At 48.1% G+C, this 26716-nt stretch overlaps 1 protein-coding gene across 1 annotated transcript in view; it reads left to right on the top strand.

Moving 5' to 3' along the window:
* The window catches only part of snapc4 (small nuclear RNA activating complex, polypeptide 4), a 143608-nt gene that overhangs the window by 38852 nt on the left and 78040 nt on the right, over positions 1–26716 (top strand). The window contains exon 15 of the mRNA XM_034169629.1: positions 12191–12285. Coding sequence (XP_034025520.1) covers positions 12191–12285 — 95 coding nt within the window. The remainder of the gene's footprint in view (positions 1–12190; positions 12286–26716) is intronic.

Here is a 26716-nt window from a genome sequence, read left to right as displayed (position 1 = left end):
AGGACAGCAAGGACACAAAAGGTAGTTTCCAAAAACCGTGTTTTATTAACAAAGCTCTCCATCCAGAGGAGAGGAGGTCTGAACAAAAAGTCAATATTCATTAAAGTGAAGGTTACCCCAAAAAATACAAAAAGGTGAGGACTGGAGTTCAACAAAAATACAAACTCAACCCAGAAAGGGCGAGGGAAATCTGGGACATGAAGAAGTGAGGAAAAACTCTTAAGACAACCAACAACAAAGGGGAATGTAAAAATCCAGAACTCAGTCAGTACAAAAAAAATCCAAAACTTACTACTCACTGAGACAGGAGCACTGGAAGACACAGAAGAACAAGACTGCTTGACACAACACCCACGACAATGGACCTCCAAAGACCAACCCTAAACTGTGACCTTAAATAACCAGCTGCACTGATTGAACTTAAGTGTGCTGATTACATGACAGAACATGTAGTAACAAAAGAGAACAGCAGAGTGCAGCAGAGATTAAGAAACGACCAAACTGTTGGGAAAGTGTAGTGACACGGACCCACAACAGGGGGCGCAAATGAACGGTCAATAGATGAGCCAAAATATAACAATTTAATGTTGTGAATGTGCACAACGAACATACAGACAATCACAGAATATCATAACAGTCAATACACAGGTGACGTGTGGGCAGGCTCGAGGATAGAAGACGTCTGTCCTGAGAAGAGCCGGAGCCACACGATTTCCGCCGCCCCAGAACCTGGTGAATACTGGAGCCGCCAAGTCCCGAATTCCCAGGTGATCACCATCCCCGACTGTCGGATCTGGTCCTGCTGGCGAAGAACAAAGACAGTCAAGTGTGGGTGTGTGTACACCCAGTAACAACAACGGTGGGAATGCCACCTCCACCTCTCACTCAACACGTTGCAGTGGTCTCAGAGGAAAAGGAGCGCCGTCATGCACAGCCTCCACCAAAACGACCGGTTCTCCTGCAAACACAATCACAGATTTATAAATCTCAAAAAAAGGCTGAGAGTAGTACCTCCTATGAAGTATGATATCTCGGCAACGAGGTGGAGATGACGTCTGGTCTTTATGGAGTGAGATGATGTTGAGTAGATGGGTGACAGCTGTCAAGAGGTAATGAGCGACAGCTGTCACCCCCGGCTGTGTCCATGGCGGCAGCGCCCTCTCGTGCCTGAAGCCCGCACTTCAGACAGGGCGCCCTCTGGTGGTGGGCCAGCAGTACCTCCTCTTCTGGCGGCCCACACAACAGGACCCCCCCCCTCAACGGGCGCCTCCTGGCGCCCGACCAGGTTTGTCGGGGTGTCGGCGGTAGAAGTCGGCCAGGAGGGCTGGATCCAGGATGAAGCTCCTCTTCACCCAGGAGCGTTCTTCGGGTCCATACCCCTCCCCGTTCACCAAGTACTGGAACCCCTGACCCCTCCGACGGTGTCCAGGAGCCGGCGCACCGTCCAAGCCGGCTCCCCGTCGATGATCCGAGCAGGAGGCGGCGCCGGTCCGGGAGCACAGAGGGGTGAGGTGTGGTGAGGTTTGATGCGGGACACGTGGAAAACCGGATGGATCCGCAGTGAAGCCGGGAGTTGGAGCTTCACTGCGGCAGGACTGAGGACTTTGAGGATCCTGAAGGGGCCAATGTACCTGTCCTGAAGTTTTGGGGAGTCCACCTGGAGGGGGATGTCCTTCGTGGAAAGCCACACCTCCTGCCCGGGCTGGTAAGCAGGGGCCGGGGATCGCCGGCAGTCTGCATGGGTCTTCGCCCTCGTCCGGGCCTTCAACAAGGCAGAACGGGCGGAGCGCCACACCCGACGGCACTTCCGCAGGTGGGCCTGGACCGAGGGCACACCGACCTCTCCCTCCACCACGGGAAACAACGGGGGCTGATACCCCAAACACACCTCAAATGGGGAGAGGCCGGTGGCAGAAGACACCTGGCTGTTATGCGCATACTCGATCCAGGCCAGATGGTTACTCCAGGCCGTCGGGTGCGCGGATGTGACGCAGCGGAGGGTCTGTTCCAAGTCCTGGTTGGCCCGCTCTGCCTGTCCGTTCGTCTGTGGATGGTACCCGGACGAGAGGCTCACGGTGGCCCCCAGTTCACGGCAGAAGCTCCTCCAGACGTGTGAGGAGAACTGGGGACCACGATCAGAGACGATGTCAGAGGGTATCCCATGCAGACGGACGACGTGGTGGACCAGGAGGTCTGCTGTCTCCTGGGCTGTTGGGATCTTCGGGAGGGCCACGAAGTTGGCCGCCTTGGAGAATCGGTCCACTATCGTGAAGATGGTGGTGTTGCCCTGGGACGGCGGGAGGCCCGTGACGAAATCCAGGCCGATGTGGGACCAGGGGCGATGAGGCACCGGCAGCGGCTGGAGGAGCCCTTGGGCCTTCTTATGTACTGCCTTGCCCCTGGCACAGGTGATGCAGGCCTGGATATATTCCCGGATGTCGGCCTCCATAGACGCCCACCAGAAGCGCTGCCGGACAACTGCCACGGTCCTTCGCACCCCTGGATGACAGGAGAGCTTGGAACCGTGACAGAAGTCCAAGACTGCAGCTCTGGCCTCTGGTGGGACGTACTGACGGTTCTTCGGACCGGTTCCAGGGTCCGTGCTCCGTGCCAGGGCCTCCCGGACGGTCTTCTCCACGTCCCAGGTGAGGATGGCCACGATAGTGGACTCCGGAATGATGGGCTCCGGTGGATCCGACAGCTCTGTTTTGACTTCGTCTTCGTGTACCCGGGACAAGGCATCCGATCTCTGGTTCTTGGTCCCGGGGCGATAGGTGATCCGGAAGTCGAAACGCCCGAAGAACAGTGACCAGCGGGCTTGCCTGGGGTTCAGCCACTTGGCGGTCCTGATATACTCCAGGTTCCGATGGTCAGTGAAAACCGTGAATGGCACAGACGCTCCCTCCAACAGGTGTCTCCACTCCTCAAGAGCCTCTTTCACCGCAAGGAGTTCTCGATTGCCGACGTCATAGTTCCGTTCAGCCGGGGTCAACCTGCGGGAAAAGTAGGCACACGGGTGAAGAACCTTATCGGTCTCTCCGCTCTGGGACAGCACGGCTCCTATCCCTGAGTCAGAGGCGTCCACTTCAACCATGAACTGGCGGCTAGGGTCGGGCTGCACCAAAACTGGCGCAGTAGAGAACCGTCGTTTCAACTCCTTGAACGCGGCTTTGCACCGATCCGACCAGGTGAAGGAGACCTTTGGAGAGGTCAGGGCTGTCAGGGGGCTAACTACCTGACTGTAGCCCTTAATGAACCTCCTATAGAAATTAGCAAAGCCGAGGAACTGTTGCAGCTTCCTACGGCTTGGTGGTTGGGGCCAATCTCTCACCGCCGCAACCTTGGCCGGATCAGGGGCGACGGAGTTGGAGGAGATTATAAACCCCAGGAAGGACAAAGACGCGCGGTGAAACTCGCACTTCTCGCCCTTCACAAACAGTCGGTTCCCTAACAACCGCTGCAGGACCTGACGTACATGCTGGACATGGGTCTCAGGATCCGGAGAAAAGATGAGAATATCGTCCAGATATACGAAGACGAATCGGTGCAGGAAGTCCCGCAAGACGTCGTTAACCAAGGCTTGGAACGTCGCAGGGGCGTTGGTGAGGCCGAACGGCATGACCAGGTACTCAAAGTGACCTAACGGGGTGTTAAATGCCGTCTTCCATTCGTCTCCCTTCCGGATCCGAACCAGGTGATACGCATTCCTAAGATCCATCTTAGTAAAGATTTTGGCTCCATGCAGGGGGGTGAACACGGAATCTAACAATGGTAACGGGTATCGGTTGCGAACCGTAATCTCATTCAGCCCCCTGTAATCAATACATGGACGAAGTCCGCCATCTTTCTTGCCCACAAAAAAGAAACCTGCCCCCATCGGGGAGGTGGAGTTCCGGATCAGCCCGGCAGCTAATGAGTCCCGGATGTAGGTCAGATTGGGAGGGACTTTGACCTCCTCCTTAGCCTGTGAACCGGGAGGAACCGAGGATCCTAAACACCCCCGATGGCAGGTTTCGCTCCACTGAACCACCACCCCAGACGGCCAATCAATCCGGGGATTGTGCTTCAACATCCATGGGATGCCCAAAATCACGCGGGAGGTAGAAGGAGTCACAAAAAACTCAATCTCCTCCCGATGGTTTCCAGACACTACCAGAGTTACTGGTTGTGTCTTGTGTGTGAGTAAAGGGAGGAGGGTGCCATCTAGTGCCCGCACCTGCAATGGCGAAGGAAGCGCCACCAGAGGGAGCCCTACCTCCCTTGCCCATCTGCTGTCTAGCAGATTCCCTTCTGACCCCGTGTCCACCAGTGCTCGGGCTTGAAGGGTTAAATCCCCGCTCAGGATTGTGACTGGGAGTCGTGTGGCAATTTGTGTGTGTCTCACTTGAATGGTTTGACCCCTCCTTAGCCCAGTCTCTAAGGGCGGTTGTTGTCGTTTTGGCCTTTTGGGGCAGTTTCTCTGTGTGTGCTCAGTTGAGCTGCAGAGAAAACACTCTCCAAGGATCAGCCTCCCCATTTTGGCCCTGTGCGTTTCCCTAACAACGTCAGCAGGGGGAGCTGTTGCCCCACAAAGCGCTGCGGCTGTGGAGCGTGGGGAGGGCGGCGCCTTATCGAACCCGGAAGGGAGAGGGGCGGCGCGTATCCGGTCACGTCCTTCGCCTCGCTCCCGACGGCGTTCCTCCAACCGATTGTCTAACCGTATAACGAGATCGATAAGCCCATCTAAATCCTGCGGTTCCTCCTTAGCTACCAGCTGCTCTTTCAGAACCAACGACAGTCCGTTTACGAAGGTGGCGCGGAGCGCAACGTTATTCCAGCCGGACCTCGCAGCCGCGATGCGGAAGTTGACTGCATAAGTGGCTGCGCTCTCGCGTCTCTGTCTCATTGACAGCAGCACAGTTGAAGCGGTCTCTCCTCTGTTAGGGTGATCAAACACTGTTCTGAACTCCCCCACAAACCCAGTGTATGCTGATAACAACCGTGAGTTCTGTTCCCAGAGCGCCGTAGCCCAGGCGCGTGCTTTACCCCGAAGCAGAGCAATCACATAAGCTATTTTACTAGCGTCTGACGCGTACATGACGGGATGTTGTGCGAAGACGAGCGAACACTGCATAAGAAAGTCCACGCACGTCTCCACACAACCTCCGTATGGCTCAGGAGGGCTTATATATGCTTCAGGGGATGGTGGGAGGGGTTGTTGAACCACCACTGGAACGTTTATATCCTGCACAGGGTCGGCAGGAGGACGGGCCGCAGCAGCGCCCTGAGCGCTCGCCGCCATCTGTGCAGTTCAGGAGGATGTTTTGCTCAGTCATTTGATCCAACCGAGCCGTAAAGGCGGTGAGAATGTGCTGCAGCTCACCAATCACGTCTCCTGCAGACGCCTGCGCTCCCTGCTCTCCCATTGGTCGTTCAACAGCCGGGTGACGCCCCTCGGAGTCCATGACGCTGGCCGAGATATCCTGTTGGGAAAGTGTAGTGACACGGACCCACAACAGGGGGCGCAAATGAACGGTCAATAGATGAGCCAAAAATTAACAATTTAATGTTGTGAATGTGCACAACGAACATACAGACAATCACAGAATATCATAACAGTCAATACACAGAGGTGACGTGTGGGCAGGCTCGAGGATAGAAGACGTCTGTCCTGAGAAGAGCCGGAACCACATGATTTCCGCCGCCCCAGAACCTGGTGAATACTGGAGCCGCCAAGTCCCGAATTCCCAGGTGATCACTGTCCCTGACTGTCGGATCTGGTACTGCTGGCGAAGAACAAAGACAGTCAAGTGTGGGTGTGTGTACACCCAGTAACAAACAACGGTGGGAATGCCACCTCCACCTCTCACTCAACACGTTGCAGTGGTCTCAGAGGAAAAGGAGCGCCGTCATGCACAGCCTCCACCAAAACGACCGGTTCTCCTGCAAACACTCACAATCACAGATTTATAAATCTCAAAAAAAGGCTGAAAGTAGTACCTCCTATGAAGTATGATATCTCGGCAACGAGGTGGAGATGACGTCTGGTCTTTATGGAGTGAGATGATGTTGAGTAGATGGGTGACAGCTGTCAAGAGGTAATGAGCGACAGCTGTCACCCCCGGCTGTGTCCATGGCGGCAGCGCCCTCTCGTGCCTGAAGCCCGCACTTCAGGCAGGGCGCCCTCTGGTGGTGGGCCAGCAGTACCTCCTCTTCTGGCGGCCCACACAACACAAACATGAAGATGACCAAACCTCATGAAAATGCACACAGGAAAAAACCTACATAAGGGAAATGCAACGTAATGAAAATGAACATAATGAGACCTAAAGACTAGACTACACTAAAACTGAATAAGACGGAACAAAAGACAAGCATGCACACACAACGATAACACAGCAGCGCATTCATACAAATAACGTCACACACACCCACAGATGACAGACTAAGGTGCACACAGGAAACAGACTAGATGTGACAGAAAGACAGAGAAAGACGTCCATGCCCACCACACTCACAGTGACAGAGTGGAAAAGGGATGTGTAGCACAATTCCACATGCACTGGTTTGCAAACCAGAGGTGAGACAGACATGACACAAAACCTCACAGAAAGACATGAGTGATGAGGGAACAGGACATCAGATCAGAGAAGTAAGACACGGACAACTAAGAAAACCCTAGCCACAGACCAAACCCCAACATTTGGTAGATCAGGGGAACATGGAAAATGTGCAGGTTCAGGGCTTTCTGGACTGTGAGAAACATGCTAACCTGACTGGTCTTCGAGCGGCATACTAAGAGAATAGCATCTCTCTTTAAAAAAAGAAAAACTGTACGTTTACTCTGGTCATCCATTCACTCCATGTGAACACATTAAAAGAAATGTAAGCTGATAAATAATGGTCAGTGTGTTACAAAATACATCATCAAATAGATTAAACGTGCCCAAGGCACATGGTGCACATGAATTGGTGTGTGTGTTTGTGAGTGAATGAGTTCAGTTCCCTAAGAGCTGCTCTGTAAAAACGCTTTCTGAATCTGGACGTAGATGTCTTTGGGACGGTTGCATCTTGCAGATGGCAAGAGCAAAAACAGGTGATGAAAGAGTGATTGTTGTGGCTGGCGTGCCTGGCTGGCTTTTGTTTGTCTTCTGTTTCTGTCTTTTGGTTTTCCTTCCAGGTGGTGCGCATTTGGGACTGAGTGGCTGTGTGGCTGAGTTACCAGGACCTCACCCTAATCACCTGAGGCTGATCAGGTGCGGCTCGTCAGGACTCACAGCTGTGGTGCATCTACACGGATTGGAACATGGTGGCATTTAAGTCTGGAGTACACAGTGTGTATTTGCCAGAGACTCGACCTTGTGACCAGACGGGTGAGATCGTCGTCTCGAGAGCCATCTCATCATCAGTGGATGCAGAGAACGTCCAGGTTTGATGCATGGTCTGTGAAAGAGGAGAGGGTGAGGTCTCACGCTCGTCAGCACACTTCCTGAGGTACGTCAGGTTTTGTGACTAACATTTGTACAGTCAGTAAATGTGGTGTCCCTCACACCTTATTATATTGAGCTGTTATGTTAGTCGTTTTAATCAGCTTCCACTGCAGTGAGTTTGTGAACAGGGTGTTCCATGCCTGCAGGGTGGGAAGCTGATTAGTAATTAAGCCAGGAAGTGTTTGCTGTTTGTACACCTTTGAGCGGTCTCTCTGTGTGTGGAGTGTGGACTCGCATGATGATTTCTTCATTCACAGACTCGGTTTGTCGCGGCCACCTGGGGGGTGTCGGCGGGGTCCTTGGGTCCGAACTGGTTCTGGCTCCGGACCGTTAGTGCTGCTGGGAGCGCACCGTAATCCACCACGCCAGACCGCGCACTCTTTTGTTATATTTATCACATCACTGTTATGTTTATTAAACTCTGTTATCCTTTGTACCGTGCTCTGCTTATTTTATACTGGGTCCTTCAAATGCCGGTCGGTTCTCCGGGCTGCATCCGACACATAACAGTAGTCTCTGGCCAAACATCACGGACCCAGCGGTAGCAGAGACGGTAACGCGCCGGGAAGGCGGCAGCAGACGTTCAGAAGTTATCCGGATCAGTTGCGGGTGCTCTCCGCCCGGATGGTGCGTGTTTGAGAACCATTACTGAATACTGATTTGAGCTCTCTTGCAGCTGTGTTCCTGTGTTTGTTGCCTTATCCGAGGGTCGTGGTGGAGTGTGACTGGCGACGGCTTCGCGTCACACTTTGACCGGATAAGAGGTTTAAACGGGAGCTGCAAGAGTGTGTCTGTAATGGGTGAACGTGCACGGCGGAGCTCTGTGGCACGGGTCGCTGAGCTTCCTGTGTTACAGTTGTAGCCCTGTTTCCCCGGGTAAAGATAGCTACTGTGTCTGTTGTTCAGCTCCGGCGTTATTTAGTTGAATCACATTTTTGGTTGTGTGTTTACATGTTGCTGCGCACAGAAAAGCAGCATGAGTTGGGTTCTCTGTTACCAAAGGGGGTTTTTCATTTTTAGCACTTTGGCTCCCTCTGTTGGTAACTGAGTCACATTACCGTTAAGCTCTTAAGTTGGAACAGGTGTGTTCCATTTGTTTGAGCTTAACGGTATACGTCACTTATTAGTTTAGTGTTGGTTCATTTTTTGTGGGTTTTTGAGTTGGTTTTTGTGTGGGATTTTTTTTAACACTATTTAGTGTCTGGGGTCGTGACCCTGCAGTTCTGTTTGGAGCATGAAAAGGACCCAAGCAACTTTATGTTAGTCTGTTAGTCTCTTTTTATTTCTTTTAGTTTCACCTCCCCAGGGTTTGATGGGACGGTCCCCTGGGGGGTAATTGGGTTGTTTTTTCTTTTTTTTTTTGTTTTTTGTTATGCCCTCTCTTCTCCTCTGACTCCAGGCGTGTGAGCCGTAGTGTCGGCGTTGCTGGAGTGGTGCAGTTTGGTTATGCTGGGCGTTTCCCAGGTAACCTCTGCACCTGGGGGGGGGGTGTTCGGGGGGGTGTTTGTTTTTGTTTGTTGATTCCCTGTTCCACCTCCGGCTTCAGCGCGCCTTTGAGCCGTCTGCCATCGGCGTGGCTGAGGTTTGGGGCAGTGGGATATATCCGCAGCTGGTGGCTGGTTTGGAAGTCAGAGGGGTGGCGCCGTTTTGTGCCGTCTGCCATAACCGCTGTTCCACTCCTCCGGGTTGACTTCTGGGGTATAGTCATGGTTGGTGACGCTGGACGTGCTTCCAGTTTCCACTGCGCCGAGGGGGTGGGGTTGGGGTTGTTTTGTTTGTATGTTTTTTTTCTTTCCTTTTGTTTTTTCCCCCCAGTTTCCGCCCTCAGGGTGTGACTGTGGTGTCCTCTGGGGGGGAAGGGCTGTGGGTCCATCTAGCCGTGGACGGCCGGGGCTGGGTCCGTTGGTCATGAGGGGGGGCGTCTCCTGGGTTGATGGAACAGTCCTCTGGGAGGCGCTGGGAGTCCCCGTGGGTGACTTTGGATCCCAGAGGGACCTCGGCTGTGGTTATTACTCCTGGAGCTGGCGGGATGCCCTCTGGGGGGTGTTGGTCCCTACATGTCGTCGGGGGGGTGTTAGCGTTTTTATTTGCAAGCTTAAGTTTGGGTTGTTTTTCTTTTCTCCCCTTCCCGTGGTTTGATGGAATGGTCCCCTGGGGAGGGGGGGGTGGTTTGGTTGTTTGTGTTTCTTTGTTTTATGACTAATCAGACTGTGAACATGGTTGGACAAAGGCTGACGGCACAGGTTCAAGAACTCTTGGCCACCCCTGTGCTAATTGACTGACAGAAACAAAGGCAAAGATGCAGCCAGAGGAGAAGACATCAACCGTTCTGTTAAATGAAGATTCTGTTGGAAGATGAATGCTGATACGGTTTCCAGCCATGGTCCCTGGAGGGGGGTGTTTCTCCTGGGCCAGGTTTGTGTGGTCGCCGGGAGGCTTCCCGTGAGGGTGGGGTGCTGTTGTGGCTGGCGTGCCTGGCTGGCTTTTGTTTGTCTTCTGTTTCTGTCTTTTGGTTTTCCTTCCAGGTGGTGCGCATTTGGGACTGAGTGGCTGTGTGGCTGAGTTACCAGGACCTCACCCTAATCACCTGAGGCTGATCAGGTGCGGCTCGTCAGGACTCACAGCTGTGGTGCATCTACACGGATTGGAACATGGTGGCATTTAAGTCTGGAGTACACAGTGTGTATTTGCCAGAGACTCGACCTTGTGACCAGACGGGTGAGATCGTCGTCTCGAGAGCCATCTCATCATCAGTGGATGCAGAGAACGTCCAGGTTTGATGCATGGTCTGTGAAAGAGGAGAGGGTGAGGTCTCACGCTCGTCAGCACACTTCCTGAGGTACGTCAGGTTTTGTGACTAACATTTGTACAGTCAGTAAATGTGGTGTCCCTCACACCTTATTATATTGAGCTGTTATGTTAGTCGTTTTAATCAGCTTCCACTGCAGTGAGTTCGTGAACAGGGTGTTCCATGCCTGCAGGGTGGGAAGCTAATTAGTAATTAAGCCAGGAAGTGTTTGCTGTTTGTACACCTTTGAGCGGTCTCTCTGTGTGTGGACTCACATGATGATTTCTTCATTCACAGACTCGGTTTGTCGCGGCCACCTGGGGGGTGTCGGCGGGGTCCTTGGGTCCGAACTGGTTCTGGCTCCGGACCGTTAGTGCTGCTGGGAGCGCACCGTAATCCACCACGCCAGACCGCGCTCTCTTGTTATATTTATCACATCACTGTTATGTTTATTAAACTCTGTTATCCTTTGTACCGTGCTCTGCTTATTTTATACTGGGTCCTTCAAAACGCTGGTCGGTTCTCCGGGCTGCGTCCGACACATAACAGTGATGTTCTTAATAATGTTGAAGGCTCGATGGGGTAGTGAGACCTTTGGCTGTTGGTGAGGTGGGGGGGGGCTATCATCGGATGTCCTCCTCCTCTTTTTGTCTGGTCTACTTGAAGTTTTGTTGATGTAGGTACCCATGAACCTGAAGGTGGAGACCCACTCCACCTCTTGTCCACCTCCTTTTCAAAGGGATTTGCTTGCAGTGTCTAGCTGGGTTGAAGCTATCTTGTCCAGTCATTTCTTGGACTGGGCAACGAGTCGGTTCAGTTTCCTGTCAGTGCGTCTCTGTTGCTGCTGTTCTTTATGTGCCAGATGCATATCGAAGAATGAAGAGGACCTACTCTGTTTTACGTCTGATGTCTGACTTGATGAGATGGGGTTAGAGTGGCATGGCTGAGGCACATTCAAGAAGGATGTGCAGCAGGTCAGGCTGATAAAGTGTGCTGTTAAGTGAGGATAGTGTGTTGAGAAGGTGGAGGTAGTATTTTGAGTAACTGAGTAATCAAGAAAATAAGAGAGAACGATAGATGATATGTAGACAGTAAATCAGGAAATGCAAGGATGAAGAGTGGAAAGGCAGTTGGTCCAGATGACATTCCAGTGGAGGCATGGAAATGTCTTGGAGAGATGGCAGTGGAATTTCTAATCAGTTTGTTGAATAAAATTTTGGAAAGTGAGAGGATGCCTGAGGAGTAGAGACGAAGTGTGCTGTTTCCTATTTTTAAGAACAAGGTTGATGTTGATGTCTCAGATCTGCAGTAACTATAGAGACATAAAGTTGATCAGCCACAGCAAGAAGTTATGGGAAAAAGAAGTAGAAGCTTGTCTTAGAAAGGAGGTGAGGTTGAGTCAAGCCTAGAGACGTGGAGATATGCTCTGGAGAGAAGGGGGGTGAAAGTTGACCGGATAAATGTGTGTGAATGTGAGGGAGCCCGGTGGAATAGTGCAGTTACCAGGAGTAGAACGTAGAGGAGTTTAAATACTTGGGGTCAACTGTCCAAAGTAATGGAGTGGTAGAGAGGTGAAGAAGGCAGCGTGGAGTGGGTGGAGATCAGTCCTGCCATGGAAGGAGTGACTGCAGTTGAACCTCTTCATGAGTTCTGCTGTAGTTGTGGCTTTGATTTGGTGACATGACGTAGAACTTTCATGTTGGTGGCTCTGCTGCAGGACCTCATGCTAACCTGACTGAGGTCCCACTCAGCCAGGCACTGAGCAGCACTGACCAGCAGAGGTCCTCATACACTCACATGCAGTTCAACAAGCCACACACCTCCAAAAGACGGAACAAAACAACCATTCAGGACATTACAAAAAGCACCAAGAACACCTGAGAGTTCTGCAAAAATAGTGACTGAATAAAACAGACGGTCCTTATGTTTGCAGGTATGTGAACAGTCTGAAGGCCGGAATGAAGAGAGGAGCATTCGACCACCAGGAGAGGGCACTGCTGCTGGAGCTCATCCGGAAGCATGGAGTTGGTGAGCGCCGTTCCCTTCAAACACTCCGCACAGTCTGCATTCACATTTACACCCCACACAGTCTGCATTCACATTTAATGAATGAACGAACGAATACATTGATTCAGAACACACAGTCCAAAACAACAACAAAAAACTTACAACGAAGAAAGAAAATGGATTAACAGTGTATCTGTGTGCCTGAAAGGGTATAGGCAGAAGCAAAGCTTATTAACGCCGACCCCATCCATCCATCCATTTTCTACCGCTTTATCCGGAGTCGGGTTGCGGGGGCAGCAGCTCAAGCAAAGCCGCCCAGACCTCCCGATCCACACACACCTCCCCCAGCTCCTCCGGGGGAACCCCAAGGTGTTCCTAAGCCAGCCGAGAGATGTAGTCCCTCCAGCGTGTCCTGGGTCTTCCCCGGGGCCTCCTCCCAATGGGACGTGCCCGGAACACCTCTCCAGCAAGGCGTCCAGGGGGCATCCAAAAAAGATGCCTGAGCCACCCCAACTGGCTCCTTTCGACGTGGAGGAGCAGCGGCTTGACTCCGAGCTCCTCACCCTATCTCTAAGGGAGCGCCCAGCCACCCTGCGGAGGAAACTCATCTCCGCCGCTTGTACTCGCGATCTCGTTCTTTCAGTCATGAGCCAAATCTCATGACCATAGGTGAGGATCGGAACGTAGATCGATCGGTAAATCGAGAGCTTTGCCCCCCTACTCAGCTCTCTCTTCACCACGACGGTCCGATGCAGCGACCGCATCACTGCAGACGCTGCACCGATCCGTCTATCGATCTCATGCTCCATCCGTCCCTCACTCGTGAACAAGACCCCGAGATACTTAAACTCCTCCACTTGAGGCAAGGACACTCCACCGACCTGTAGAGGGCAAAGCACCTTTTTCCGGTCGAGAACCATGGGCTTGGATTTGGAGGTGCTGACTTTCATCCCGGATGCTTCACACTCGGCTGCAAACCGCCCCAGTGCATGCTGAAGGTCCTGATTTGACGAAGCCAACACAACCACATCGTCCGCAAACAGCAGAGACGAGATTCTGTGGTTCCCAAACCAGACCCCCTCTACACCCTGGCTGCACCTAGAAATTCTGTCCATAAAGATAATGAACAGAACCGGTGACAAAGGGCAGCCCTAGCGGAGGCCAACATGCACTGGAAACAGGTTTGACTTACTACCGGCAATGCGAACCAAGCTCCTGCTGCGGTCGTACAGGGACCGGATAGCCCTTAGCAAAGGACCCCGGACCCCGTACTCCCGGAGCACCCCCCACAGGGTGCCCTGAGGGACACGGTCGAACGCCTTCTCCAGATCCACAAATCACATGTGGACTGGTTGGGGGAACTCCCATGAACCCTCGAGCACCCGATGGAGCGTGTAGAGCTGGTCCAGTGTGCCGCGACCAGGACGAAAACCACACTGCTCCTCCTGAATCCGAGGTTTGACTATCGGTCGAATTCTTCTCTCCAGTACTCTGGAATAGACCTTACCGGGGAGGCTGAGGAGTGTGATCCCCCTATAGTTGGAACACACCCTCCGGTCCCCCTTCTTAAACACAGGGACCACCACCCCGGTCTGCCAGTCCAGAGGCACTGTCCCCGACCGCCACCCAATGCTGCAGAGGCGTGTCAGCCAAGACAGTCCCACAACATCCAGAGACTTAAGGTACTTAGGACGGATTTCATCCACCCCAGGAGCCTTGCCAACATGGAGCTTTCTAACCACCTTGGTGACTTCGGCCTTGGTAATGGATGAGTTTGCCTCCGAGTCCCCAGTCTCTGCTTCTTCTTCGGAAGACGTGACGATGGGATTGAGGAGATCCTCGAAGCATTCCTTTCACCGCCCAATAACATCCCCAGTCAGGGTCAACAGCTCCCCACCCGCACCGTAGACAGTGCTGGTGGAGAGCTGCTTCCGCCTCCTGAGTCGTCGGACGGTTTGCCAGAATTTCTTCGAGGCCGACCAATAGTCCTCCTCCATGGTCTCCCCGAACTCCTCCCATACTCGAGTTTTTGCCTCTGTGACCGCACGGGCTGCAGCACGCTTGGCCTGCCGGTACCTGTCAGCTGCCTCCGGGGTCCCACCTACCAACAAGGACAAGTAGGACTCTTTCTTCAGCTTGACTGCATCCCTTACTTCCAGCGTCCACCACCAGTTTTGGGGATTGCCGCCGCGACAGGCACCAAAGACCTTGTGACCACAGCTACGAGCAGCAGCATCGACAATGGAGGTGGAGAACATGGTCCACTCGGACTTCATGTCTCCAACCTCCCCCGGGAGCTGGGAGAAGCTCTCCCGGATGTGGGAGTTGAAGACCTCGCTGAGAGAGGGTTCCGCCAGTCGTTCCCAGCAGACCCTCATGATACGTTTGGGCCTGCCAGGTCTGACTGGCTTCCTCCCTTCTCAGCGGATCCAACTCACCACCAGGTGGTGATTGGTCGACAGCTCAGCCCCTCTCTTCACTCGAGTGTCCAAGACACGTGGCCGAAGGTCAGATGATACAACTACAAAGTCGATCATCGATCTCCGGCTCAGGGTGTCCTGGTGCCACGTGCACTTATGGACACCCTTGTGCTCGAACATGGTGTTCGTGATGGACAAACTGTGACTAGCACAGAAGTCCAACAACTGAACACCACTTGGATTCAGATTTTGGAGGCCATGCTTCCCGATCACACGATCTCCAGGTCTCACTGTCGTTGCCCACATGGGCATTGAAATCCCCCAGGAGAACAATGGAGTCCCCAGTCGGAGCGCTATCTAGTACCCCTCCCAGGGACTCCAAGAAGCTTGGGTACTCTGCACTGCCGCTCGGCCCGTAGGCCGAGACAACAGTGAGAGACCTGTCCCCGACCCGAAGGCGTAGGGACGTGACCCTCTCATTCACCGGAGTGAACTCCATGGTGACTGAGCTGGGGAGCAATAAGCAATGCGACCCCAGCTCTCCGCCTCTCCCCATGGGCAACTCCAGAAACGTGGAGCGTCCACCCCCTCTCCAGAGGGTACCAGAGCCCAAGCTGTGCGTGGAGGTGAGCCCGACTATCTCTAGTCGGTATCTCTCAACCTCCTGCACAAGCTCAGTGTCCTTCCCCCCCCAGCGAGGTGACATTCCATGTCCCAACAGCCAGGGGCTGTGAGCGCGGACCGGGCCGCCGGGCCACCCGCCCTCGACTGCCACCCAATCCTCTCTGCACCCGACCCCCATGGCCCCCTCGGCAGGTGGTGAGCCCACAGGAGGTAATGCTGACCCCATTAACCAAAAAAAAAAAATTTTATTTTTGACCCCATTAATCAAAAATAAAATCTCTTGTCTGAAAGGAGTGGGGGAAGTAAAAAAAACATCTATTCTCACTCCATTTTCAACCTCTTCAATCTCTTCAGCTTAAAGGACACAATTCAAATGCTACCAACAAATGTACATTTACAATTGGCAACACACAAAACTTATCCTTCTTCAGCAGATACATATCTTGAAAACATCATGTCTTTATATTGATTTTTAAACAGACTGGTATTTGGACATCGTTTGAGTTCCTTTGTCAGGTTATTCCATATTCAATCAATCAATTTTTTTTATATAGCGCCAAATCACAACAAACAGTTGCCCCAAGGCGCTTTATATTGTAAGGCAAGGCCATACAATAATTATGTAAAACCCCAACGGTCAAAACGACCCCCTGTGAGCAAGCACTTGGCTACAGTGGGAAGGAAAAACTCCCTTTTAACAGGAAGAAACCTCCAGCAGAACCAGGCTCAGGGAGGGGCAGTCTTCTGCTGGGACTGGTTGGGGCTGAGGGAGAGTTGGGGCTGATTGGCCCTATTCTAGGGCCAAACATGGAGACACAGAAACCTTATATTTTATATTATATTTTCCTTGTCTCTCAGTAAAAAATTCTTGAATTTTAAAGGGCACTTGTTTATTTTTCACTTTGTACATTAATTGAACAGTCTTGAACAAAATCATAGACACCACACAGTGTACAGATCCCTTAGGCAGCACTGCATTAAAAACCGACATGATTGTGTAAAGGATCTTACCTCGTGGGCTCAGGAACACTACAGAAAACCATCGTCAGTTAACACAGTGCAAGTGCAAGTTAAAACTCTACCATGCAAAGTGAAAGTCATACATCAGCAACATCCAAGGTCAACTTCAGGTTTATTTATAAAGCACATTTACAAACAGTCAACACAGCCCCAAAGTGCTGTACAATCAAAGGAATTAAAATTATATCAAGTTAAATACAAGAACAAAATAAATCAACAAAACAGTAAAAAAAAATGTGGCAGTGTTCAGCTCATCTTGTGTTAAAAGCCAGTGCAAAAAGATGTGTCTTTAAAAGAGTCAATTGAAGGCGCCAGTCGAACATTCAATGGCAGAGAGTTCCAGAGCTTGGGCCCCGCAACAGCAAAGGCTCTGTCTCCCCGGTCCTTAGCTTAGATCTGGGACAGACCAGTAAACTCTGGTCCGCGGAGCGCAGAGCTCTTCCTGGAGTGTGCAATGACAGCATATCAGATAAATAGAATGGGGCTTGACTGTGAATTGATTTAAAAACAAGCAACAAAATCTTAAAATCATTTCTAAAGCAACAGGTAACCAGTGCAGTGAAGATAAAACAGGAGAAATGTGCTGGTGCCGTTTGGCTCCAGTGAGCAGACGCGCAGCTGCATTTTGCACCATCTGGAGACGATGCAGAGACGACTGATTAAGACCAACATACAGAGAATTGCAGTAGTCTAAACGAGACGTGATCAAGGCGTGCACAACCTGTTCCAGCTGATTTGGGGGCAGGTAATGCTTGATTTTACTTAAAAATCTACGCTGGAAGAAGCTTGTTTTGAGCACTGTGTTGATCTGCTTCTCAAATTTAAAAGAACTGTCTATAAAACACCAAGGGTCTTAGCAGATGAACACCAGTAAGGAAAGGTCAAGGTCACCAAAGACCACAGTCTGTTTTGCTTTCATTTAGATTCAAAAAGTTTAAAGACATCCAGTCTTTGACTTCTTGAAAGCAAGTCTGTAGGATGGCAGATGAGTTTGTTTTAAGGTTCAGAGGTAGATAAATCTGCACATCAGCAAAGCAGTGAAACTGAATGTTATATTTCTTAAAAATTGATCCCAAAGGAAGCAAATAGAGCAAAAATAGAATTGGCCATAAAATTGAACCCTGAGGTACTCCACAAGTCAAAGGGGCTTTCTGTGACACAAAGGGACCAAGGTTTACAGAAAAGTACCGACCAGTCAAATAGGACTTGAACCATTTGAGCACTGTGCCATTTAATCCAACACACGATTCAAGGCGAGATAATAAGACCTGGTGGTCAACAGTGTCAAAGGCTGCAGTTAAATCCAAAAGCACAAGCACAGCTGAGCTGCCAGAGTCCATGATTAAAAGAAGATCATTAAAAACTTTTAAAAGAGCAGTTTCAGTGCTGTGCAAAGGTTTAAAACCAGACTGGAACTTTTCAGTTATGTCAAATGCAGTAAGGTGCGACTGTAGTTGAGTATAGACCACCTTTTCAAGTATTTTAGATAAAAATGATATCTTAGAAATGGGTCTATAATATAAAAAATAGCAGGGTCCAAATTATGTTTTTTTTAAAAGGGCTGTATCATGGCCTGTTTAAAAGAACGAGGAACGACACCTGAAGTCAGAGAGGCATTAATCAGCTGTAAAATACAAGGGCCAACTGAATCAAGGACTTCTTTCAAAAACTTAGCAGGAAGGAAATCCAGTGCACAGTCTGAAGGCCTTAAACTTTGAACAGTTTTAGATAGTTCACACAGAGAAATAGGCTTGAATTGACTAAAAACAGCTGTGGACTCAGGAATGATGCAGGGGTCAGCAATGAAATTTGGCAAAGAAGATCGAATGAGTGAAATTTTGTCACTGAATTTTCAGTTTGTCACTGAAAAATTGACTAAATGTTTCACACAAAGAAACAGAGGGAACAGCACCAGTTGAATCAATAGGGTTAACAATCTTGTTCAAAACATTAAAAAGAACCTGGGGTTTGTGAAGATTTGTAGACACAATATTTGCCATATACTCTGATTTTGTGGTCTTAACAGCATCTTGATAATTCGCAAGTGAATGTCTTAAAATCCCCAGTGATATTGGAAGGTGATCTTTCTTCCATTTCCATTCTGCACGGCGGCATTCCCGTCTGCGTGCACGTGTAGAGTCATTGTGCCATGGCTCTGAGCGTTTTGCATGTGGATTAGTGAAAGGGGCGACAACGTTGAGAATCTCTGAACACGTAGTATTGAACAAGCTAACCAACTCAATATTTGTGTTAGAATCGTAAGATGTGAGTTCAGAAGCATGAAACGCAGCAGAAAAGAGTGGTGCAGTAGCGGGGCAGATAGCGCGCCACTGGCGCGCCGGAACGCATTGTTTCCTAATGGTGGAGGACACCACGACAGAAAAAAAACACCGGAAAATGGTCCGATATGCCTGTGTTACAGATCTCTATGATGTTCACATTTAGACCACTGAATAAGATAAGGTCCAGAGTATGACCCTTGTCGTGGGTCGGGACATTTACTGCCTGCTTAAGATTAAAAGAGTCCACAACATTAAGTCATTCACCAAGGGCTTGGATGGACAACAAACATGATTAAAATCCCCAGCAATTAAAAATGCGTTACGATTAAGAGCAATACCTGCCACAAAGTCAGAAAAGTCATTTATAAAATCTTTGTTAACTTTAGGAGGGCGATAGATGAGAGCGCACAAAATGGGTATATTCAATCTGATTTCAAAGAGCTGTAGCTCGAAGCTCGCATAGGCTTTAGTGGGAAGCGGGCAGCAAACAAATTCAGATTTAAACCCTGTCGCCAAACCACCGCCTTTGCCTGTAGTGCGAGGGGAGCTGAAGAAGGAGCAACCCGGGGGAAGTAGCTCCGAGAAGGCGAAGGACTCACCAGCCCGAAGCCATGTCTCTGTTAGAAGCATAAAATCCAGCTTCCGGGATGTGAAAAAGTCATTGAGAATGAAAGTTTTATTGCTCATAGACCTTGTGACATCCAGAAACACTGCCGCCTTCTCTGGGCCCGAACTCATTTGAAATGGACAGACGCAAAGTGGGAAAGTGTGCTGTGGTCTGATGAGTCCACATTTCAAATTGTTTTTGGAAATCATGGACGTAGTGTCCTCTGGACAAAAGAGGAAAAAGACCATCCAGATTGTTACCAGCACAAAGTTCAAAAGCCAGCATCTGTGATGGTATGGGGGTGTGTTAGTGCCCATGACATGGACAACTTACACATCTGTGATGGCACCATCAGTGCTGAAAGGTACATCCAGGTTTTGGAGCAACACATGCTGCCATCCAAGCAACGTCTTTCAGGGACGTCCCTTATTTCAGCAGGACAATGCCAAGACACATTCTGCACTGTTTCTGTGTAGGCTCTCAGTTGTCCAGGTGGTTTCCATAGTAGAGAAGCTTGAATCTTCCACTGGACTGGGTTGCTTGACGTGAGGAAGTTTTGCTTCAAATCACAGAAGCTTCCTCAGCTAAAATTCTTGCTCTGGTAGTCTGACTTCTGTCTTGACTCTTGTAGAGAAGAATAAACCATGGTTTATTCTTCTCTACAAGAGTCAAGACAGAGGAAGCGTCTGTGATTTGAAGCGAAACGTTCTCACGTCAAGCAACCCAGACCAGTCGAAGATTCAAGCTTCTCTACCACATTCTGCATGTGTTACAACAGCGTGGCTTCGTAGTAAAAGAGTGCGGGTGGAGGAAGGTGTGATGAACACAGGAGTAGACGTGGGTTTTGCTCTCCCCACTGGATGTGCTTTAAAATATTTATTTTTGGCTCATATTGAATCAAAACTGCCTCAAGTGTGTGTGTGATGTCGTTGGATGACTTTATTATACAGTCTGGACCAAGCAAGACGAGAGAAATGGGCAAACAGGGACCAAAGGCTAAAGCTAGCAACAGCGACACGGTAGCAAGTAGCTACCTGGAAGAGACAGCAGGCGAGGTCAAGGATGTGGGCATGCCAGGTAGCCTACACGCCGACAAAAATGAGTCAGTCATGGTCAAGGTGATGGCCAACATATCTAAAATGCTTGACAAGCTGAAGCCTCTAAACGAGCTCTCTGGGAAATTCACCTGTTTAATAAGGCGAATGGACACAGTTGAGCAGAGGGTTTTGGATTTGGAGGATGCCGCGGTGACTGAGCCTCGCATTAGTGCCTTGGAGACCCAGCTTCAGAGAGCCCTGGAAAGGCTGGAGAGTTTTGAAAACCAGGGCAGAAGATGAAATGTGAGAATTTTGGGCTTGAAGGATGGATTTGAGGGAGCATCACCAGAGGAAATTTTTCAAAAGTAAAATTGGTAAATGCCAATATGCCAGTTCTCTGTGTGTTTTCTGAATTCATCACTGTTCAATGCATGATCATTTGCCAGTATGTATTTTATAAAGCAAATCAAATTCTTTTATTTCAACATTTAAAAATGACTTACTGGTCTGCAATTGAAGGAAAACCCCGACAGACATGGCAGTATATTGTGTTGTCCTCTTCTTTGTGCCCCAGCCACAGATAATCCTGTGTCCAGCTCCTCACAAACTTTCTCTCTCTTCATACCTCTTCTTTGAAGCTTCTACACTTGCAGGGGTTGATGCTTTGTGTTTGACTGGTGTTTTCCCTGGTATCTGGCCCGGTTTCAGAGGTTTTAGAAAAGACATTCTGTTCAATATATATAATATATATTCTTCAAAAGGCGTGTTAATCAATGTGATGTTCATTATCTAATGTTTCCCGCCACAGCATCTTGTAAGAAGATGCTGTGAACACACACTCCATACAGTGGTCTCATACACACATGATACAGGGTTCTCCCCAGGAATGTTTAGTATGGCGGTGCTGTTGGTAATTATCGCCTGAGGCAGCGCGCTGTGAGTCATTTTGACGGGTTTTAGATGCATTGAAAACAAGAATGTTATAATATCAAAGTTCTTTTTTGTATTTTTCTGTCTAAGTTAAGAAAATAAATGACATTGAAAAGTTTAAAAACACATTAATATCTGATGGACAGAACATTTGCTCTCTTCTTTTTAAAATGACACACTGGACCTTTAGTCCAGTCAGACAGGCAGAGTTTTACTGTCATGTTGACAGTTTAGCTTTTTTTCAACATTTGAGTGGAATTGCAGACAAAAAAATATATATATATAATCCCTAATTGTCTTGTTTGAATGAGAGCTAAATCTGGACTGGATTTGACAATCAAATCAGAATCAAATTTATTGCCAAGTAAGTTCTCACATACAAGTATGAATGAAAATGAAAAAAATAATTCTGGAAGAAGGAGTAAATCTGCTCTTTTAAAGATGAATCCTGGATGAAAAAAAACTTTCTGAATCAGTTTTTCACACTTTACTGTTTCACTGAGGCTGTGTGCTGAAGATGATCCTTTATTACAATTGTTTTGCTGCTTTTTTACATCTAATAACACTTTTTCCTCCTGTCTGTCTCTCTCTCTCTCTGAGAGTGAACTCACTCTCAAGTGATTCTTAGACTACGGGCACTTATGTCCTTTGATCATATTGTATGAAAAACAGAAAAAAAAGGGGAAATTTCACACTTTTATAGTTATCTTTACAATGAAAGTGTGTTAAGAAATTTGTTCTAGTAGTCTATGATGACTTTTTCACCTTTTTTCAGCATCATTATATGCAAATATTGCCGTTTTGTGCTTGTCCCACACCCAGACTTTTGATCTTCAATGATAAAAATGAATGGTAAAGAAATGTTTTTTTCTAATGTTTTAAAATATCTCTGAATAAAATATCAGTAAAATAATCAAAACATAATTTGGGTATTCAATGTCATACAACTGTTGTGATTTTTTTAAACAAAATGTAGTTGTCCCACACTATTGCCGTAATTTCCACCACAACACTAATGTCCCTAAACAGTTTGTATGAAAGATTGTTTGGGTAGTTTCTATGGAGATAAACAGTGTCAGAGCACATGTATATAGCGCCAAATCACAACAAACAGTTGCCCCAAGGCGCTTTATATTGTAAGGCAGTGGTGTGGTGGAAATTACATTTACAAGGCCAATAGTGCCTGTAGTTAAAGAATCACCCTCTCACACTGTATTTGAGCAAACTTTGGAAACATGAAGGCTTTTAGCTGTAAAATAAAGCCTATAAATGAATTTCTGGAGCTATGCAAGCAGAAGGAGCTCTCTTTACCTGAAGACGTTTGAGTTTTTTTTCCACTGTGCGATCTGAGCTGCAGCGCTGCTCTGCTCTCTGCCGGTGCGGCGAGCGGGCAGTTCAGCTACCTGATAGCAGGGCAGAGTGTGATGGCGCTGTCAGAACACTGATGGCGCGGCGCCATTGTTCCATTGTGTGGGGAGAACCCTGTGATATCATGTTTTCCGATTGTCCGCTGCGTGGAGAGTGGCAGGAAAAACCAAAGACACTTTCTTGCGAGGTGCAAGACAAGACGTGATGTAAATGAGAAAACAACTTGTCCGGTCAGACAATGATTTAGAGCTATTGCTTGTCCGATCACATTTTACTCTTGTCCTGGACAATCAGACAAGTGTTAATGTCGATGGTAGGGTTAAATCTCTTAAGTTTACACCAGAATCATATCAACTAGAGATTTTTCTAATCAATAATAAAGAACATATTTCATTTCTAAGTTCTATTCTGAAATATATTCACGCAGTGTGGACAGATTGGCTTGGCTAAGGACATCTTGGGGTGTTCTGCTTAAATATGAAACAAATTTACAGGTATGGGAAAAAATTCTTACCTTGCCATCAAAAATCTCAATTTGTAATAAGTTTAAATAACTATTTTACAAGTTGAGTACAAACACTAAACACAAAGAACAAATCGCAAAAGTCCAAAACTCCCTTCCCCGTCCCACTCCAAAAAAAGGGGGGGGGGGGGGGGGTCAGTGCTTGCTGAACTTAAATTAAACTAAGAGGCTTCACAATGGAATAAGAGGACCATCAATATATTTCAAGTAGGGCTGCCAAATTTTGAGAAAGATATTGTAAGTTTTTTGTTAGGATTAGGGGTTATGGCAGCTAACTGAAACCAGGACTTAGGTAAACAGTGTAGAACCCCAGGATGCAGAGCAGCTCGGACACAAGGGTGAGGATAGATAACAGTTTATTCACTCAGGTGAGTTATGCCAACACAGAATTTAAAGGCAGAACAATCTTGAGACTGGCATGAATAAACAGAGGAACAATCTTCATAACAGTGCAGGGCAACTCAGGAAATCCTCTTCTTAAAAGGTGTGGACCAACTCATGAAATCTTAAAGGAGTGGACAAACTCTTAATGAAAAGTGAGAATGAATAGAAACATCTTTCATGGAAAGGGCATGGCAGACAGAACTCAAACTTAACAAATCTCCTTTCTTCAAGGACGGTGAAAGTCACACAGACAGAATCAAACTGATATTTAGCTTCTTCAGAGTGAGTCCAACTGAGAAGTCTTTCTCCTTACATGGAAATTAATGCTGGAGTCTTTAACAACTGGAGACACTAACTGAAGAGACTACTTCAAATGGGAAAAACTCAGGTTCTGTTCAACTTAGGAATGTCTCTAATTTCTTAGATGTGGAAGTCCAACTCAATGACTGGGTTTACCAAAAATAGTCCTTTCTTCCTACAAAAGGTATGAACTCAGAGACAGGAGTAAACTCAGAAAAAACTATTTCTTGCTTCATAAATGGGTTCAACTCCAGAGTGCAAAAAAACAGGCAAATACTCACTATTAAGCGGCAACAGGAAATACCCCATCCACCAACTCCATGCAAACATACACTAATGCAATGGATCCACAACTCAAGATGAGCCAAGCCCCTTTAAATAGACAAACAAATCAGAGAGCAGCTGTAGACATAACAGGTGGAAAAGATCAGACCTAATTATGTGTATGGACCACAAACAAACACTAGATGGAGGTAATTCAAAGACAGAGACCAAGACCTGTGAGGACAAAAAGGGTCACTAGAGGGAAGCAGAGAGTGCTAAACACTGAAAGGTGATAAAGGGCCAATGCAAAGAATGCAAGACAAGAAAAAGGGTGAAATTGACAAGGAGTGATAGAGCTGGAAATGACTGAGAGGGAAATGACAAAAACTACTGAGACAGACAGAACATGACAGACAAAAGCTGTGATATGCAAAGAATGTTAGACCAGAAAATAGGTGATACAAGATAAGAGGCTGGGAAATATAAAGATAACCTAAAGAGATGGAAGAAGACAGATCAGAGCTGGTAACAGATTAACAAAGAGGAGACTAGAACCCCAACACAGACCGAACCACAACAATTTTCAAAGGTTATAAGTGATTTTCTCGAGAGGGATACAACTGTTTAATTCTGAAAACCTCCTCTCAGTGAGGAGGGGGAAATCAGACTTCCAGGTGGCCCCAATGCACTTCCTTGCCCCACACAAAGTGACGTCTATAAATTCAAATTGGTATTTAGTTGGGGATCCATGGACAGTTATTAAATTACCTAACAGGCAAAAGCTCAGGATCTTGAGGGAAGGGAAAGGTATCGAGCACCTGTGACTTCTTCCAGGGAGGGAAGAGGACAGCCAATAATCTTCTGTGCTGTTTCCACCATCCTTTGTAGAGTCCTTCTTTCTGCTGCTGTACAAGCTGCATACCAGACTGTGACTCCGTAGGTCAACATGTTCTTGATGACAGCGTGGTAGAAGGACTTCATTACTGCTCTGCTGAGATGATGTTTCCTTAGGATTCTGAGAAAGTGAAGGCGCTGCGATGCCTTCTTGATTAAATCAGTTGTGTGCACTGCCCAAGAGAGTGTGTTTGTGATGTGTATACCCAAAAATTTATAGCTTTGAACAATTTCCACTGAGTCACCTTTTATAAAGAGGGGCGAGTAATCGATCCTGTTCTTCCTGAAGTCTATTATCAATTCTTTTGTTTTGTTTATGTTCAAGTTGAGGTTGTTCGCAGAGCACCACATTGTCAGACCTTGGACTTCCTTGTGATATGATGTCTCATCCCCTCTGAGATGAGGCCAATGACAGTTGTATCGTCTGCAAACTTAATTATTGTGTTGGCTGTGGAAGCAGACGTGCAGTCAAATGTATATAAGGAATACAGCAGAGGGCTTAGCACACAGCCTTGAGGGGAGCCCGTGCTGAGAGTCAGTGAAGAGGAAAAATGAGAACCAAGTTTAACAGACTGGGGACGGTGTGTAAGGAAGTCCAGGATCCAGGAACAGAGATGTGAAGAGAAGCCAAGATGGAGAAGTTTCCTGATAAGAATGTCTGGAATGATAGTATTGAATGCTGAACTATAATCAATGAACAGCATCCAGGCATACGTGTGACTTCGTTCCAGGTGCTGTAAAACTGTGTAAAGGGCTGTATTTATGGCATCCTCAGTGGATCTATTTCGTTTATATGCAAACTGATGGATATCAAATGATGGAGGAAGGTTGGCTTTTATATGCTGTGCTATTAGCCTCTCTAGGCATTTGGTAACCATGGGTGTGAGAGCAACAGGTCTATAATCATTCAAGTAATTTATGTTGTGTTTTTTGGGTACTGGAATGATTGTAGCTGTTTTAAGACAGGAGAGGACTGTGGCACTGGCAAGGGACAAGTTAAAATTGTTTGTAAAAACCTTTGCTAGTTCATAGCTACAGGCTTTCAAGACCTTCCCAGGTACACCATCTGGGCCTGTGGCTTTCCTTGGGTTCACAGCTCTAAACACATTCCTCACTTCATGTTCCTGAACACTCAGAACCCTCTGGTCTGTAGCAGGGATGTTTATGTGTGAGGGTAGAGAAGTTGCCTCAAACCTTGAGAAGAAGCAGTTCAGCTTCTCCGCCAGAGAGGCACTGCTCTCAGAGATGGTGGCAGTATTTCCCTCATAGTTGGTAATTCCTTCAATCCCTGCCATGCCTGTCTCACATTGTTGTTCCTGACGCTCTCCTCAATATTTTCTGAGTGCGTCCGTTTCGCCTTCCTGATGTTGAAGTTATTGTACTTGAACTGAAGTTATTGTACTTGGCCCCACAAATCTTAGAAATATGGTGTCTAACCAGATCCTTACTCTGGATGGCATTACCCTGACCTCTAGTAATACTGTGAGAAATCTTGGAGTCATTTTTGATCAGGATATGTCATTCAAAGCGCATATTAAACAAATATGTAGGACTGCTTTTTTGCATTTACGCAATATCTCTAAAATCAGAAAGGTCTTGTCTCAGAGTGATGCTGAAAAACTAATTCATGCATTTATTTCCTCTAGGCTGGACTATTGTAATTCATTATTATCAGGTTGTCCTAAAAGTTCCCTAAAAAGCCTTCAGTTAATTCAAAATGCTGCAGCTAGAGTACTGACGGGGACTAGAAGGAGAGAGCATATCTCACCCATATTGGCCTCTCTTCATTGGCTTCCTGT

This window comes from Thalassophryne amazonica, chromosome 5, assembly GCF_902500255.1.
Source record: "Thalassophryne amazonica chromosome 5, fThaAma1.1, whole genome shotgun sequence".
Taxonomy (NCBI): Eukaryota; Metazoa; Chordata; class Actinopteri; order Batrachoidiformes; family Batrachoididae; genus Thalassophryne; species Thalassophryne amazonica.
The sequence above is the reverse complement of the archived record's forward strand: the minus strand, read 5'-3'. Positions and strand labels throughout refer to the sequence as shown.